We start from the raw sequence: 14,065 nt of genomic DNA on the forward strand, positions 1-14,065 counted from the left end.
CCTTCTAAGGACCCGTTTTTTCATTTAAAAATTCTGTTTTCGGATTTTTTTTTTTCAAAAATATGTTAGTCCATGAAAATTTGTAAGTTTTTGGAGTTTTTTAAAATGATTTTGTCAAAAACCAAAAAGTAGTTTTGACCACTATTTCAAGTTTTTCAGAAAATCTTTTTCCCTCACTCACAAAACTATAACATTTTTCCAAGTAAAATGTCCGAACGTAATTTCAAATTTCAAATATCATTTTCAACTTAACTCCAAATGCTACTTTTTTAAAAAAAATCAAAATTTTTATGTCCACAACACCTACTAAAAGCTCGGTCAAAACACTTAACTTTGAGGGGAAAAGCACTTTTGGCCAAAAAAGGCTTGGCAAAATAAGGCTATAAGCACCCAATTGTATGAGGGGTATTATCACTTTTAGCTCGCACCAGAAACTATTTACATTCGGTAGCCGAAAAAGTGTATAAAATTTGTATATATATATATACATTTTTCGGCTATTATTTTGAGAGCGGCCATACAATGTCATTTTCGCATTGTATGATCGACAGGGACTTGCCGATCATACAAAGAGGGCAGTAATAATGATGTGATTTATGACAAAAATGATGAGATGATCAAACAAGTTGAAACAAACAATTAAAGGATTCTCAGTGTAAAAAGGAGACTCTTCCCCTTGCCAACTCTTAATAGGACATTCAACAGTGTGTCACAATCCAGAACACATTTGTGTTTAGCTCTTCTCCCTTCAACTTCCAGCCCCCATCTCCCAAAAAAATACAAAGCAAGAAATGATATCAGAAATGTATTGCTTACAAGGAAAGAACATAATTGTAGCATGATAGTTAGAAAAACAAAATTAAGATGGAAAATTTTGATGACTTAACATGAGAGGTTAACCAAAAAGAAAATAACTTCCCACTTGGTTGATGAACGATGAAGTCCCTTGAGGTCCCTATATGTCCATAAATGAGATCTCAAGGTGATTCATGATTTCCTCGGCAAATGGAGAGTTTACACGCAAAGTAAGATCAGTCAGCTCCATAGTCCAATCCCCATATCATAGTGCGCAGATAAATCAACGATCAAAGAAGAATGATTTGAAGGTACAGAAGGGAGATTGAGCGATGTCCAAATTCAACAGGGTTAGAAGATTGTGTTTATTGGCTAAAGATTGCCTCCACTCTATCTAGTGACGCTTGTAATCGTCCAGAATTCATATTGAACAACGGTTCACCAGTGCCTAAAGCCCTGCAAATGGATTCCACAATTCATTCATATTTGATAAACGCACTGTCAAGTTTTAGTCAGTTTTAATTCTTAAAGCACCTTATTGTCAGGGGGTAAGAACCCTAGTGATTTCCTACAAAAAGGGCAGCCAGGTGCACTAAGCTCCCGCTGTGCGCGGGGTCCGGGGAAAGCCGGACCACAAGGGTCTATTGTACGCAGCCTTACCATGCATTTCTGCACGAGGCTGTCTCCACGGCTCGAACCCGTGACCCCTTGGTCACATGACATCAACTTTACCAGTTACGCCAAGGCTCCCCTTCAAGTGATTTCCTACAAAGTGAACGACAAATGAGGATGAGAAAACTTGCCCAGTAACTTCTGGAAGAACATAATCTGCTTTCCATCCAAAACGGAAATCCACACCAGGACATAATCCGAGTGATGTTTTATTCCGGATGCTGGAAACACCATCTCCGCCGAAACAAGTAGTGAGCTTCCATTTCCAACCAGTTGCATGCAACTGAAAGCTATGGCCTACTCCAACCTGTATAGGTTCAAATGGTTAACCTATAACATTTATGATGATAAGGGCTGAAGTAGGAAACAGTACAGTGTAAAGGAAGTAACGCGAGTAAGTTCAAACCTGAAGATTCAGAAATTTTGTCACTGGGATTTTCTTGGAAAGAAGACGCACTTCATGATGCAAAGGCTCGTATATGAATTTCCATCTCCGATCAGGGGCTAAAGGCTTTAAAACCAGCTTAGCCAGATACTCATTGTATGGGGCATTGTAAAACTGGTCAAGAGGTAGCATAAAAAAACTAGTTAAAACCACAAATACCCAAATAGACGACACAACGTTATAATGCTACTCAATATCCTTCAGATGATTTCAGCAGCAACTATGATGTTAATGCAGTAAAATGGCATGATGCTTGTACAATTTAGGTTTCAGTATCGCGCATTAAGATTTATCCCGAGGAAAGAACTAGCATAAATTAGATCAGGTATCACTCAGTACCCATCTTCCAACATATTATGAGAAAATTGTCAGTTCAATTTTTTTTTTAAAAAGGGCAGCCCGGTGCACTAAGCTCCCGCTATGAGCGGGGTACGGGGAAGGGCCGGACGGCCTTACCCTGCATTTCTGCAAGAGATTGTTTCCACGGCTCGAACCCGTGACCTATTGGTCACACGGCAACAACTTTACCAGTTACGCCAAGGCTCCTTGTCAGTTCAATTTTAACATCAGCAAATAGGGAATGTTTGCCATGAGAATGACAGAAATAATAATTTTTAAACTAAGGTCAATTGTTGAGATAGTAGTCAAGGATATGAAGATCAAATCTAACACAATGCTGGGGTCTTTTGCAGTATAAGTTCCAGCTTTCACTGGATATTGTTTAAAAAAATGTTCAAGCAGCCCCTCAATGGCCAAGTGATCAATACAACAACAACAACAACAACAAACTCAATATATTCCCATAGGTGGAGGTTTGGGGAGGGTAGTGTGTACGCAAATCTTACCTCTACCTAGTGAAGATAGAGAGGTTGTTTCCAATAGACCCTCGGCTCAGAGGAGGTGAGACGAAGAAGAACAAGATAAAGAGGGAGAAGAAGAAGAGGGAGAAGAAGAAAGGAGGGGGAAAAGCAGGAAAAGGAAGAGAGAAGAGAAAGGAGAAAAGAATAAGTAGTACCAAATAGTAACAACAGGAATATACGATAAAATCTAAACAACTAGCTATCTGCTTCCTCTGTTTCCGTTTCCATTCAAGAAAAGGAGGGTCCCCACTTGTATTAACTTTTACTAATGAGTAATTGCCGGAAGTTATTTGAAGTAATCTAAAACGTATTGGAACTTTGTAATATGATAGTCCCATTACGCTAATAACAACGAAAGCATCAAGGAAGCACTATATTCATATAATCGACCCCAACTTGTTTGGGACTAAGACGCATTTCATTGATTAAAATAAACACAAACAATATAGATGGTCAGTGAGAAATTAGTACCTCCAAGTTAACACCAACTCGATAGCTCTCAATTTCTTTTCTGAACTTAAGAAAAATCTCTGAAGGCATCAGATTGACATTGTAAAGCTCATCCCATGATGTGGGTTCTTCGCCACTCCGACTCGGACTACCTCCCTCCATTTTCAGACCCAAGAATCAATTCAAACTGCAAATATGACAACTAAAAACACCTCAAAATCAAGTCTTTACACAAAAATGATTTCTTTATATGTATTAATTCATACTTGTTCATCAAATTTAATACCAGAATCAATAAAAATTGCAAATGGGTCAACGACTAAAAACCTCAAAATCAATTTTTTTACACATAAAATGATTTTTATATATAATTCAAACTTATTCATGAAATTTATTGCCAAGAATCAATTTAAACACCAATTGTTCAACGGCCATACTACCTCAAAATCAAATCTTCACATGAAAGCCGATTTTTTCTATAATAATTCACAGTTTTTCTTCAAATTTTATCACCAAGAATCAACTCAAACAGCAAAATGCCAACTAGGGGTGTTCATAAAAACTCGAAAAACAGAACCAAACCGAAAACCAAACCAAACCGACCAAAAAACCGATACTTTTTGGTTTGGTTTGGTTTTGGTTTTGAATTTTAAAAACCGATCAAATTTGGTTTGGTTTTGGTTTTAATCAGAAAAAAAACCGAAAAAAAAACCCGAATCAAACCGACTATAGGAGTAGCTATTTCTACAGCAGTGCGAACAGATAAACCTACGGCGGCGGAAGTTGTTCAAGGTAACAGATCTCAGCAATTAGGGTTGAAACTTGACTATTTTCCTCCAATAATGAAAGACGGGGTGAAGACTGTTCAATTGGTTCAATCAGAAGTCGAAGAAGAATGCCAGAAATGGAAATCAGCACTAATTGGTTATGTAATTGGGGGAAACCCTTCCTTCAAGGAAATGCTGAAATATGTGTATGGGGTCTGGAATTTTGTCATAACTCCTCAGGTATTCTTACATAACGATGGCTACTTTATATTCCGATTCATGTCTGAGGCAGAGAAGGAAACCTTGCTGCAAAATGGACCATACACCTTTAACAATAGACCTATGGTTCTCAAACAATGGGAGCCAGAGTTCCAAATGACCAAGGAACCTCTTCAAGTTATTCCAGTGTGGGTAACATTCCCTAACTTACCTATTGAGTACTGGGCACCAAAAAAGCCTAGGTAGAATTGCGAGTTGCTTGGGGAAACCAATCTGCACGGATAAACTTACAGCCAAAGGAGAAAGAGTGTACAACGCACACATACTTATTGAGATAGATATCTCACTCGCACTGCCAGAGGAGATACCAATTGAACTACCAGGAGGCAAGAGCAGATTACAGTCTATTGAATACGAATGGAGACCTTTATATTGTCACAGTTGCTTGAGTATAGGGCATCATAGTGGTGACTGCAAGAAGGCAACAATAGTTGATAAAGGGAAGCAGCAACTGCCCAAAAGGAAGCAGAAGATGGATTGGAGAGTGAAGGTAATTCAGGAACCTAATAAAACAGACTCAGCTGATAAGCAACAAGTTGAACCAAATGTAACAAAGAAGGCAGAAGTACCAACAGCTACACACAATGAAACAGAACAGTCGGAGGAGATGGAATTTCAAGTGCAACAGGCTAAGAGCAGGGGAAAGAAAAAATTGGCTACTATCCAAGAGGAGGGACAGGGTCAGATTTATGAAGACAGTGAAAAGATTGAAAGGTTATTAAGGCAGAACCAGTTCAGTGCCCTGAGAATTCAACCAGTGATAGTCACTCCAAAAGTGACAAAGGACCATAGCCCTCCAAGGAGGTTACCTCCATGATCTTCTGTTCATGGAATATAAGGGGGCTTAATAAGCCCTTTAAGCAGAAAGAGCTCAAGAACTTTCTGTTTACAAATAAGGTAGTTCTAATAGGTTGTCTTGAGACTAAAGTTAAAGCCAACAAGGCTGAGAAAGTCAAGAAGAAAATGGGGAATGAATGGGAAGTAGCTAATGATTACACTCAAAGCCAAAATGGAAGAATATGGATATGTTGGAAACCTCAACAAGTGGAAGTGCAAATATTAATATCCAGGCCACATTTTGTTCATTGTTTAGTGAAAGATAAGGGGTCTCCATTTGCTAGCCAGATAATTTTGTTTATGGCTTGAATACCATAAATGAAAGGAAGGTTCTATGGCAAGGATTGAGAACATTGAATAATAGTATAACTTATCCATGGATTGTGTTAGGGGACTTTAATGCTATTCTTTCTGTGAATGACAAGCAGAATGGTGTTCCAGTACATCCTACTGAAATTAAAGACTTTCAGGATTGTATTGAAGATATAGGATTTGGGCAGCTGAAAAGAACAGGAAGTCTATTCTCATGGAGTAATAAAAGGGATGCGCAAATTAGAATTCATAGCCTCATTGACTGGGCTTTTGGGAATGCAAAATGGTTTGACAACTATGGTCATCTAGAAACAGTATACCACAACCCAGGGTGCTCAGATCATACCCCAATTATTGTTAGTACTGGGAGAATCAGGCAATCACTCCCAAGGCCATTCAGATTACTAAATGTGCTGCTCCAAAATCAGTCTTTCAAGGAAGTGACCCAAACTGTATGGCAGTATAAAATCCCTGGTTATGCTATGTATGGAATATGTAAAAAGCTCAAGCTGATTGAGCTTAACACAAAACATCTCCATAAAGAAGTCTCTAACTTGCAAAAAAGAGTTGAGGTCATTCGAGGAAGAATACAGGACACTCAGCAAATGTTGAATTCAGATCTGTACAACTCCAACTTGATACAAGAGGAGAGAGCTTTGATACTTGAGCTAGAAAAATGGTCTAACATCCATGAGGAGGTACTGCGACAAAAGTCAAGGGCTATATGGTTAGCAAAAGGGTATTCAAATACAAGATATTTCCATGCACAAATGAAGACTAGACAAGCAAGGAATCATATCTCCTCAATTTGTAATGATCAAGGAATAATGTTGACTGATCCTGGCCAAATCCAGCAAGAGTTCATCAAATTTTTCCAAGATTTATTGGGTACTAAGGCCTCAGAACTGCCTTGTCTAAATAGCAACATTGCAAAGGATGGGTATTGCCTAAATAGGGAGGATCAGCAGGGTCTGATTAAACCAGTGATGCAAGAGGAAATAGTGCAGGCTCTAAAGGACTTACCAGCTGACAAAGCCCCGGGGGGGAGATGGATTCCCTGTTGAATTCTTCAAAGCTAATTGGGACACAATTGGAGAAGATGTTACTGCAGCATTCCTCCAATTCTTTGAGACAGGAAAAATCCTGAAGGAGATAAACTGTACTACCATTACCTTAGTACCAAAAGTTCCAAACCCTACATATGTCAAGGAGTTCAGGCCTATTGCATGCTGTACAACTTTGTATAATAGCCAAGGTGATCACTTCCAGACTTAAACTAGTAGTGGACAAAATTGTGGGGCCATCACAATCAGTTTTTATTGAAGGAAGGAATATCTTGGATAATGTCATTGTGGCCCATGAACTAATCAAATGTTATAACAGAAAAGGAATGTCCCCCAGATGTCTAGTGAAAATAGACATTAGGAAAGCATATGACACTGTTGAGTGGGATTTTCTGAGAATGGTTTTGTTGGAGTTTGGAATGCCAGTGAAGTTTGTAAATATCATCATGGAGTGTGTCTCGACTATAGGTTACTCTATCATTTTCAATGGAGGGCTCACCCCTAAATTCCAAGCAAGAAAAGGACTACGGCAAGGAGATCCTATGTCACCACTTCTATTTGTGTTGACAATGGAGTACCTGAAAAGATCTCTGAAACAGCTAAACTACAACCCCAACTTCAACCACCACCCAAAGTACAGGAAAATGAAACTAACCCATATTTGTTTTGCAGATGACTTAATAATGTGCTGCAGGGCTGACCAAATGTGTATTCAACTGACCTTCTCAAAAAATAAAAATGTGTATTCAACTGATGATTAAGGCATTTGAGCACTTCTCAACAGTTTCAGGCCTCAAAGCAAATATGGAGAAAAGCTCCTTGTACATAACAGGGGTGGCTCAACAACTGAAGGACCAAATCCTTTCTGAAATGCATTTTGCACTTGGAGAGATACCATTCAAGTACCTTGGTGTTCCCCTATCATCCAAGAAAATAACAGTTCAACAATGCATGCCGCTGGTGGAGAGAATGATTGCCAGGATCATATGCTGGACCACCAAATTTCTTTCATATAGTGGCAGAGTGCAGCTGATCAAGAGTGTTCTGTTCGAGATACAAACATATTGGGCACAAGTATTTTTGATTCCAAAGAAGGTGATGCAGCTAATAACGAGTGCTTGTAGAACTTTCTTGTGGACCGGCCAAGGTGCCACATCACGAAGAGCATTAGTGGCTTGGGAGAGACTGTGTATGCCAAAATCAGCAGGGGGTTTGAACATCATTGAGTTCCAGACATGGAACAAAGCAGCTATATCCAAGCTGCTTTGGGCTATCACAGCTAAGAAAGACACTCTGTAGGTTCAATGGATTCATAGTTTTTACATAAAAAGAAGGGATATCAGCAAGATGGAAACACCTAAACAAGCATGCTGGCTTGTTAGGAAAATATTTGATGCAAGAAAATGGTATGGGAATGATGATCCTTACACAGAGCTGCAACAATTCACTCTTGCTGGTAAGTTCATAATCAAGAAGGCATATATGCATCTAATCCCTCAATATCCTAAAGTCATGTGGAGAGCCCTCACTATGGAACCATGTTCTGTACCAAAGTATCAGTTTGTACTGTGGCTTGCACTTCAGAAGAGACTCTCTACAGTTGACAGATTGTCTAAATGGGGAATTCAAGTTCCTAGGAACTGTGTTCTATGTATGTCTGATGCTGAAGAAACACACGCACATCTGTTTTTCGAATGTGAATACTCAAGGCAGTTATGGAGCTCCTTTCTACACTGGACAGGGGAGTGATGTCAAGTGGGAAGCTGGGAGGAGGAAGTTGAGAGGCTAACGACCAAAAGATGCAAAAGCAAAGCCCAAGCAGAGATCCTAGGATGGTTACTAGCTTCGACTGTTTACCATGTTTGGAGTGAACGGAATGCTAGAAGATTTCAAGAACAACAAAGAGATCGTACTCTAAGATTGAGAGAGATTGTCATTCAACTGCATAGAAAAGGACAACATAGAAGCAGTTGGAAAAAGCTACTAGATAGATTAAACTCATACCCAAATCTAGTATAGGTCTATATTGTAATAGAAACTAGAGAAGAGGAGGAATGTTCTGAAAGTTACAAAGATTAGGACTAGTTCTAGAGTCTAGAATGAACTAGTGGATGTACATATTATACTTGGTTAAATAAAATTTTATTCATTTGACCAAAAAAAAAGCTATTTCAAATTTATTATATGTATGTATATTTTTATACAAAGTTTCAAAAATTTAATGGTAAATGTTAATAGTTTGCACTTTTAGTATAGTTCTTTACCTTTACATTCTAGTTTTATTGGTAGTTTTCTTTTGTTAAGTGTAAGAATCCATTTCGTGTTAAAAATAACATATTTTTAGTTGAGTCCTTAAATTATTCATCACTATTTGATTCAATTATCATCAATATATCTTGGTAAATAATAGATTTCTCAAAGGGAAATTGATTTGATAGTGTTAGGTTGAAAATGTGGTTGCCGGAATATGAGTTTGGTAGTGTATGTCTTATATTTAAGAAAAAACCAACAAATAACCGGAAAAAACCGAAAAACCGACAAATCCCAACATAAACCGAATCGAGAAAAAACCGACTTAATTGGTTTGGTTTGGTTTAAATATTTGAAAAACCGAGTTACTTGGTTTGGTTTCTTTTAAGGAAAAACCTATCCAAACCGAATTATAAACACTCCTAATGCCAACTGCCAAAACTACCTCAAAATCAATCTTCACACATAACAATTATTTCTTCATATACTGATTCATCAAATCTTGATGCTTGGAGGAAGATATGCAGACATAAGGGAGCTGGGTCCCTCAGAAAGGGGGGGGGGGGGGTAACGGAATAGCTCGTAATGCAGCAAGTTCATACCTTGAGGATACTATAACTGAACTGGGTTTGAATCAGTGTAAATTTAGTGAACAGATTCGGTGGATATTCCTTTGCTATTGGACGGAGAAGTGAGAACAGGAAAAGACTGAAGAGATATAGAGAAGCTTCTTGTTTTGGCTCCATTGACAATAGTGTTAATCTATTAGGAGAAAATGAATAAATTAGGAAAGGGGGTTATTTTGTCAATGTGGAGATTTATTACACAAGTTAGGGCTTGTTTGATTTGAACACTAGTTATACGGCAATTAGTTATATTGAGATTAGTTTGATTGTTTGGTATGTTATATTATTGTCTTTATCTCGGGTTATTTATTCAGAGATTACTATTCCACCGTTTGGTAGGTATAAATTATCCCGATGCTATTTTTAATTCTAGAATAACTTATACCAGGATTAGTAACCAAACAAGTAATAAAGAGATACTAAATCTTTATCCCATATTTATCGCACCAAACGACCCTTAGTTTAACATGTGAGAGAAGATCACTTAATACATTTATCATGTAATTAATTACAAGATGTATAAAAAAACATTGTGTAAATACATAAGATTTCTTTAAATTTGTAACACCTAGCTCCACATGTTTTTCTTTAACTCATGTCATAATATTTTAGGGTATGAAATAGCAGTTCAAAAAAAAATATATATATATATATATATATATAGGGCATATGTAAAAGTACATCATTTATCCAGAGGATAAAAGTAACTACAAATACAAATATAAAAAATAAGGAAAAAATCAAATAGCAAAATAGTTAGTGTATGATGAATGTTTTTAATATAATCTTATTTAAGAGGGGAGGAGGTCCTATCCAGAATCAAGCCTGCATAGTTTTTCATACTTAGCAAGGTGATAAGTAACTTGAAGAACATCTACAAGCAAATTTCTAGATTGAAACTGAAAATGCACTGAAATATACAATATGAAGCTGGGAAAACCCAAATGTTAAAAGTGTACAGAAGTAATTACCTTCTTAAGATGCCTGATTTAATATGCCTAAAAGAATGATTACAGAAGGCAAAAGTGCAAGACAAAGCCTAAAACACCTTACAAAACTAAGCCAACCTCCATGTAAACCTATTTGTATTTGGGCTCATACGGTGACGCCAAAACAAAGACCAAGTTCAATTATCTTCTCTATTCTTTTATGCCAGTTATGTTGGGAATTGCAGCAGCAGCACCTCGCAGATCAGATAAGGAAAACGACCTCCATGCACTGAACTTCTGTTCCGAATGGGGTAATGATACCTCATTGCTATATCTTCTCGATTGTGGAGGCAGAGGAGGAAGCGAGAGACAAGGGGATGATGGGCTTGAGTTCAATGACTTGGAATTGTTATTGCTCTCAGAGCAGCTCGCAGTTGCAGCAAGAGCAAATGAGCTTCTAGAGTTGGTTGCTCTCTTATACATCCTCCCAACAGCACTACTTCTGGGGAAGTGATCGCAATTCTTGTCGAAGAAATAATTGTGAGCGAGCAGGTTCTTGCGTTTCTTCGTGTATGCATCATCCTGCTTTACAATATCTTTAAGGGAGGAACATGATGCAGCCTCTGCTAGACTGGTAAAAGACTTCGATTTGCCAGCATAAAACTGTGATATGCTTCTCCTGAAACATAGCAGACAAGCAATGTTAGTGCATCCAGGGTAACAAGATGACCAGATAAACAGCAAAATCTTTTCCTATTTATTCCACTCCCACTCTTTCTTTTTCCTCCTCAAAAACCATCTTTTAATAGATTAGACAATACCAAAATATTGACTAAAGAAAATAAGCTCCAATGTGTGTTAAAATTTAGATGAATCCGCACTGCATCTATTTCCAATATTAACATAGTTAAATCAAGACACACTAATGGATAAGCTAAAGCGAAGTTAAAAGCTCAAAAGAGCATTTCAGGATAACAAAGGCTCATTCCCTTTCGGTAAGGAAGATAGTGGTCCCAAGAAATACTAACAGGCCCTTTGATCCATATCGTGATCTTCATGCACCGATGATGGGATGGACCATCAACCAAAGAAGAAAAAAGACAGAGAAACAAGATTCTCAAGAATATTTCAATCATAAGCCCCTTAATATCCATGAAAAGAAAAGAATGATTTTGATATCTAATGTCTATTTCATTGTCAGATAAGGCAAATCTTTAACATATTGAAGTATATGCAGTATATGTTAGCACTGTAACACACAACACAAGAAGAAATATGAAGATAAGTTAAGATTCCATCGCATGTAGCTGAACAACCACACAATCTGCAATCATAGTTCAGCATCATGCAGCCGCTTTTGTTTAAGCTTGTTCTAGCTCCACAATTAACTCTTCTAAGTACAAGGTGTATACCACGCACGCGATACAAGATTAAGGGTACCAGACATATAATCCAACTGACATTCTAAAGGCGTAAACTTAGAAATTCTCTTTTACTGCTCAAGTTAAACCAATAGCTCAAAAAAATAAATAAAACCACACCTCAGGATAGAGCAGGTGCAGTATCATATCCTTAACCATAAAGAAGCCTAGTGATGTAACTCACTTGCCAGAACTACAACAAGCCCAACCTAATTTATCTATTTTTTTCCATTTATGTTTATTATCCCGTTACACCGGATTAAGCAGCAAAACCAAAGTTTCAAGAAGAAGAAAAAAGAACTTATCCGTTGCACCAAACCAACTTTTTTCTTTTTAACTCTATGAGCACGAGACACAATTTAGGTATTAATTAACCATGATTAAGTGATGAAAAGCTTAAAATGATAGTCACCATGCATCTATTTGTTTAGTAACATCAGATACATGTAGATTTTACTCCCTTTCTTTCATTTTATGCGGTACACTTTTCTTATTAGCCTGCTCCAAACAAAAAGACATAGTACTATATTCAAAAATAATTTAACTTTTAACTTTTTGTTTTAACCGGTGAGAGAAATGATTTAAAGCCACAAAAATGGAGTCTATTACTCAAATGGTCACTAACTATCCTAAATTATCTACTAAAGTCACATTTCTTTCGTTTGTAACAACAAAGTCACTTAACTATACTTATAGCACTCAGAAGGTCACTCAACTAGATTTTCAAAATTTTGGGTTGCCAAATACCTATTTTACCCTCTAAATTATAAACATTTATCTTCATTTTATTTTTTTAAAACTTTTTGATATTATAATTTTTCCCTTTTTAATTTATATTATGGACTTACCTATAAAATAAATGAATTTTATTTATAAATTAAAAAAATAAAAAGTATTTAAGCATATATAATGCTGGAATAACAAAATGAGCATAGTCAAAAAATTAAGTAGAATAATCTTTTCGTAATAATAATTTTTGTATTAACAATTAAAATTCAAAAATTTAGTTACACAATTGAGAATGAAAGAAAATAAAGGTCGTAAAATATATATTCCATGCACGTAATATAAAAATAATAATTTAAATAAATGTATTTTTATAATATACATTATATATGCACAATTATATTATTATTCCGTCATTATATGAGCCGAAAACTAATTTTTTATTTTTTATTTTATGAATAAAATATAATTATTCTATAGGTAAGTCTACAATGCAGATTAAAAAGAGAAAAAAATTATAACACTTAAAAAGTTAAAAAAATTGATAATTTAGAGGGTAAAATAGGTATTTGACAATCAAAAATTTGAAAAATCTAGTTGAGTGACCTTCTGAGTGTTATATGCGTACTTAAGTGACTTTGTTGTTACAAACGAGAGAAAAGTGACTTTAGCAAATAATTTGGGATAATTGAGTGATCATTTGAGTACTAGATTCCATAAAAATATTATTGCTTGTTTTAGACTACAAGTTTCAAGAAATAAATTCTTAAACTTTGTGCCAAATTAAACAGTGTCATATAAATTGAGGAAGTATGTAATATACCAAATTTAAACACATGAAAAGCCGAAATTAAATAGTCGTAAATTGACTGAAAACTGAATTAAAGCTACGTACTTTATCGGCAAAACCTCTTCCAAGGCCTCCAAATTATCCAAACCTCCAGGCTTAAATGCACTCAGAACTTCCTCACCGTCACCATCACCGTCGCCGCCGTCCGATAACGACCTTCCGGCCGGCGACTCATCACTATTTCTCCCAATTGAAGAAGACGACGACGATGAAGTAGTCCGATCATCCTCCTCTTCATCCTCCTGCTTCGCCAGGGCACACCGATCTCCGGCGCCAAATTCCGGCGACTTATAAATCGGAAAACACGCCATTCCATTGACGAATCCCGGCCGTTTAAACCGATTATCAGCCATGTCATTCCTCTCTAATGCAATCGACATAGCTACAGTCGTAGTGAATATAGATACAGAAATTATATGTGTATTGGTTTATACGGTTATAAGTATGTATTAGAAAGGAAAATGAATAGAAATGAGATGGGGGGAACGGAATAAATGAGGAAGATGAAGCACTTATGACAAATTGTGTAATTAAATATTGCAAATTGGATAAATTAAACAAACTTATCTTCTTTTTTTAATTTTTAATGTAGAAAGTAGAAACTAGAAAATTTCGAACTCCGAATATGAATATTTTTTTATCGAGAATATTTTTCTTCTTAATAAATTACATTCAATGTCTAAAATCTAAACTAGTATATCGAATACCAAATAATTATACAAAAAAAATATATATATCAAATGGTCAAAAAATTTTGTTTATTAATAAGAGCAATTTACGCC

The 14,065-nt window shown here is 36.3% G+C and overlaps 3 protein-coding genes across 7 annotated transcripts; 1 reads left to right on the forward strand and 2 right to left on the reverse strand.

Annotated features, from left to right (window-relative positions):
- On the reverse strand, positions 627-9,482 carry LOC109226571. 5 transcript variants are annotated; one of them, XM_019391369.1, is made up of 6 exons: positions 9,334-9,482; positions 6,441-6,560; positions 3,244-3,409; positions 1,874-2,026; positions 1,599-1,774; positions 627-1,251 (listed from the first exon to the last, which is right to left on the reverse strand). In XM_019391369.1, exons 3-6 carry the CDS (start codon positions 3,382-3,384, stop codon positions 1,161-1,163), a joined length of 561 nt encoding a protein of 186 aa, XP_019246914.1. In that variant the 5' UTR covers positions 3,385-3,409; positions 6,441-6,560; positions 9,334-9,482; the 3' UTR covers positions 627-1,160. The 5 variants fall into 5 exon arrangements, with proteins under 5 accessions (XP_019246914.1, XP_019246915.1, XP_019246917.1 ...); XM_019391370.1 differs by lacking the exon at positions 6,441-6,560; XM_019391372.1 differs by lacking the exon at positions 6,441-6,560 and having other exon boundaries at positions 3,244-3,424.
- On the forward strand, positions 5,082-6,481 carry LOC109227614. Its single transcript, XM_019392813.1, has 2 exons — positions 5,082-5,295; positions 5,496-6,481. The coding sequence occupies exons 1-2, from the start codon at positions 5,082-5,084 to the stop codon at positions 6,479-6,481; spliced, it is 1,200 nt and encodes a 399-aa protein (XP_019248358.1).
- Positions 10,225-13,851, reverse strand: LOC109226573. Its single transcript, XM_019391374.1, has 2 exons — positions 13,329-13,851; positions 10,225-10,965 (listed from the first exon to the last, which is right to left on the reverse strand). Exons 1-2 carry the CDS (start codon positions 13,661-13,663, stop codon positions 10,497-10,499), a joined length of 804 nt encoding a protein of 267 aa, XP_019246919.1. The 5' UTR covers positions 13,664-13,851; the 3' UTR covers positions 10,225-10,496.

Source organism: Nicotiana attenuata, chromosome 6, assembly GCF_001879085.1.
Source record: "Nicotiana attenuata strain UT chromosome 6, NIATTr2, whole genome shotgun sequence".
Taxonomy (NCBI): domain Eukaryota; kingdom Viridiplantae; phylum Streptophyta; class Magnoliopsida; order Solanales; family Solanaceae; genus Nicotiana; species Nicotiana attenuata.

Excerpts from the sequence above, each read along its gene's own strand:
- LOC109226571 (XM_019391370.1), bottom strand. The coding sequence starts at position 3,384 with ATGGAGGGAGGTAGTCCGAGTCGGAGTGGCGAAGAACCCACATCATGG. Across the intron at positions 2,027-3,243 it reads GAGTTGGTGTTAACTTGGAG|TTTTACAATGCCCCATACAA; the intron begins GTACTAATTTCT and ends CCTCTTGACCAG. Across the intron at positions 1,775-1,873 it reads CAAAATTTCTGAATCTTCAG|GTTGGAGTAGGCCATAGCTT; the intron begins GTTTGAACTTAC and ends GAACCTATACAG.
- LOC109227614 (XM_019392813.1), top strand. The coding sequence starts at position 5,082 with ATGATCTTCTGTTCATGGAATATAAGGGGGCTTAATAAGCCCTTTAAG. Across the intron at positions 5,296-5,495 it reads AAATGGAAGAATATGGATAT|GGGACTTTAATGCTATTCTT; the intron begins GTTGGAAACCTC and ends GGATTGTGTTAG.
- LOC109226573 (XM_019391374.1), bottom strand. The coding sequence starts at position 13,663 with ATGTCGATTGCATTAGAGAGGAATGACATGGCTGATAATCGGTTTAAA. Across the intron at positions 10,966-13,328 it reads GAAGAGGTTTTGCCGATAAA|GAGAAGCATATCACAGTTTT; the intron begins GTACGTAGCTTT and ends GCTATGTTTCAG.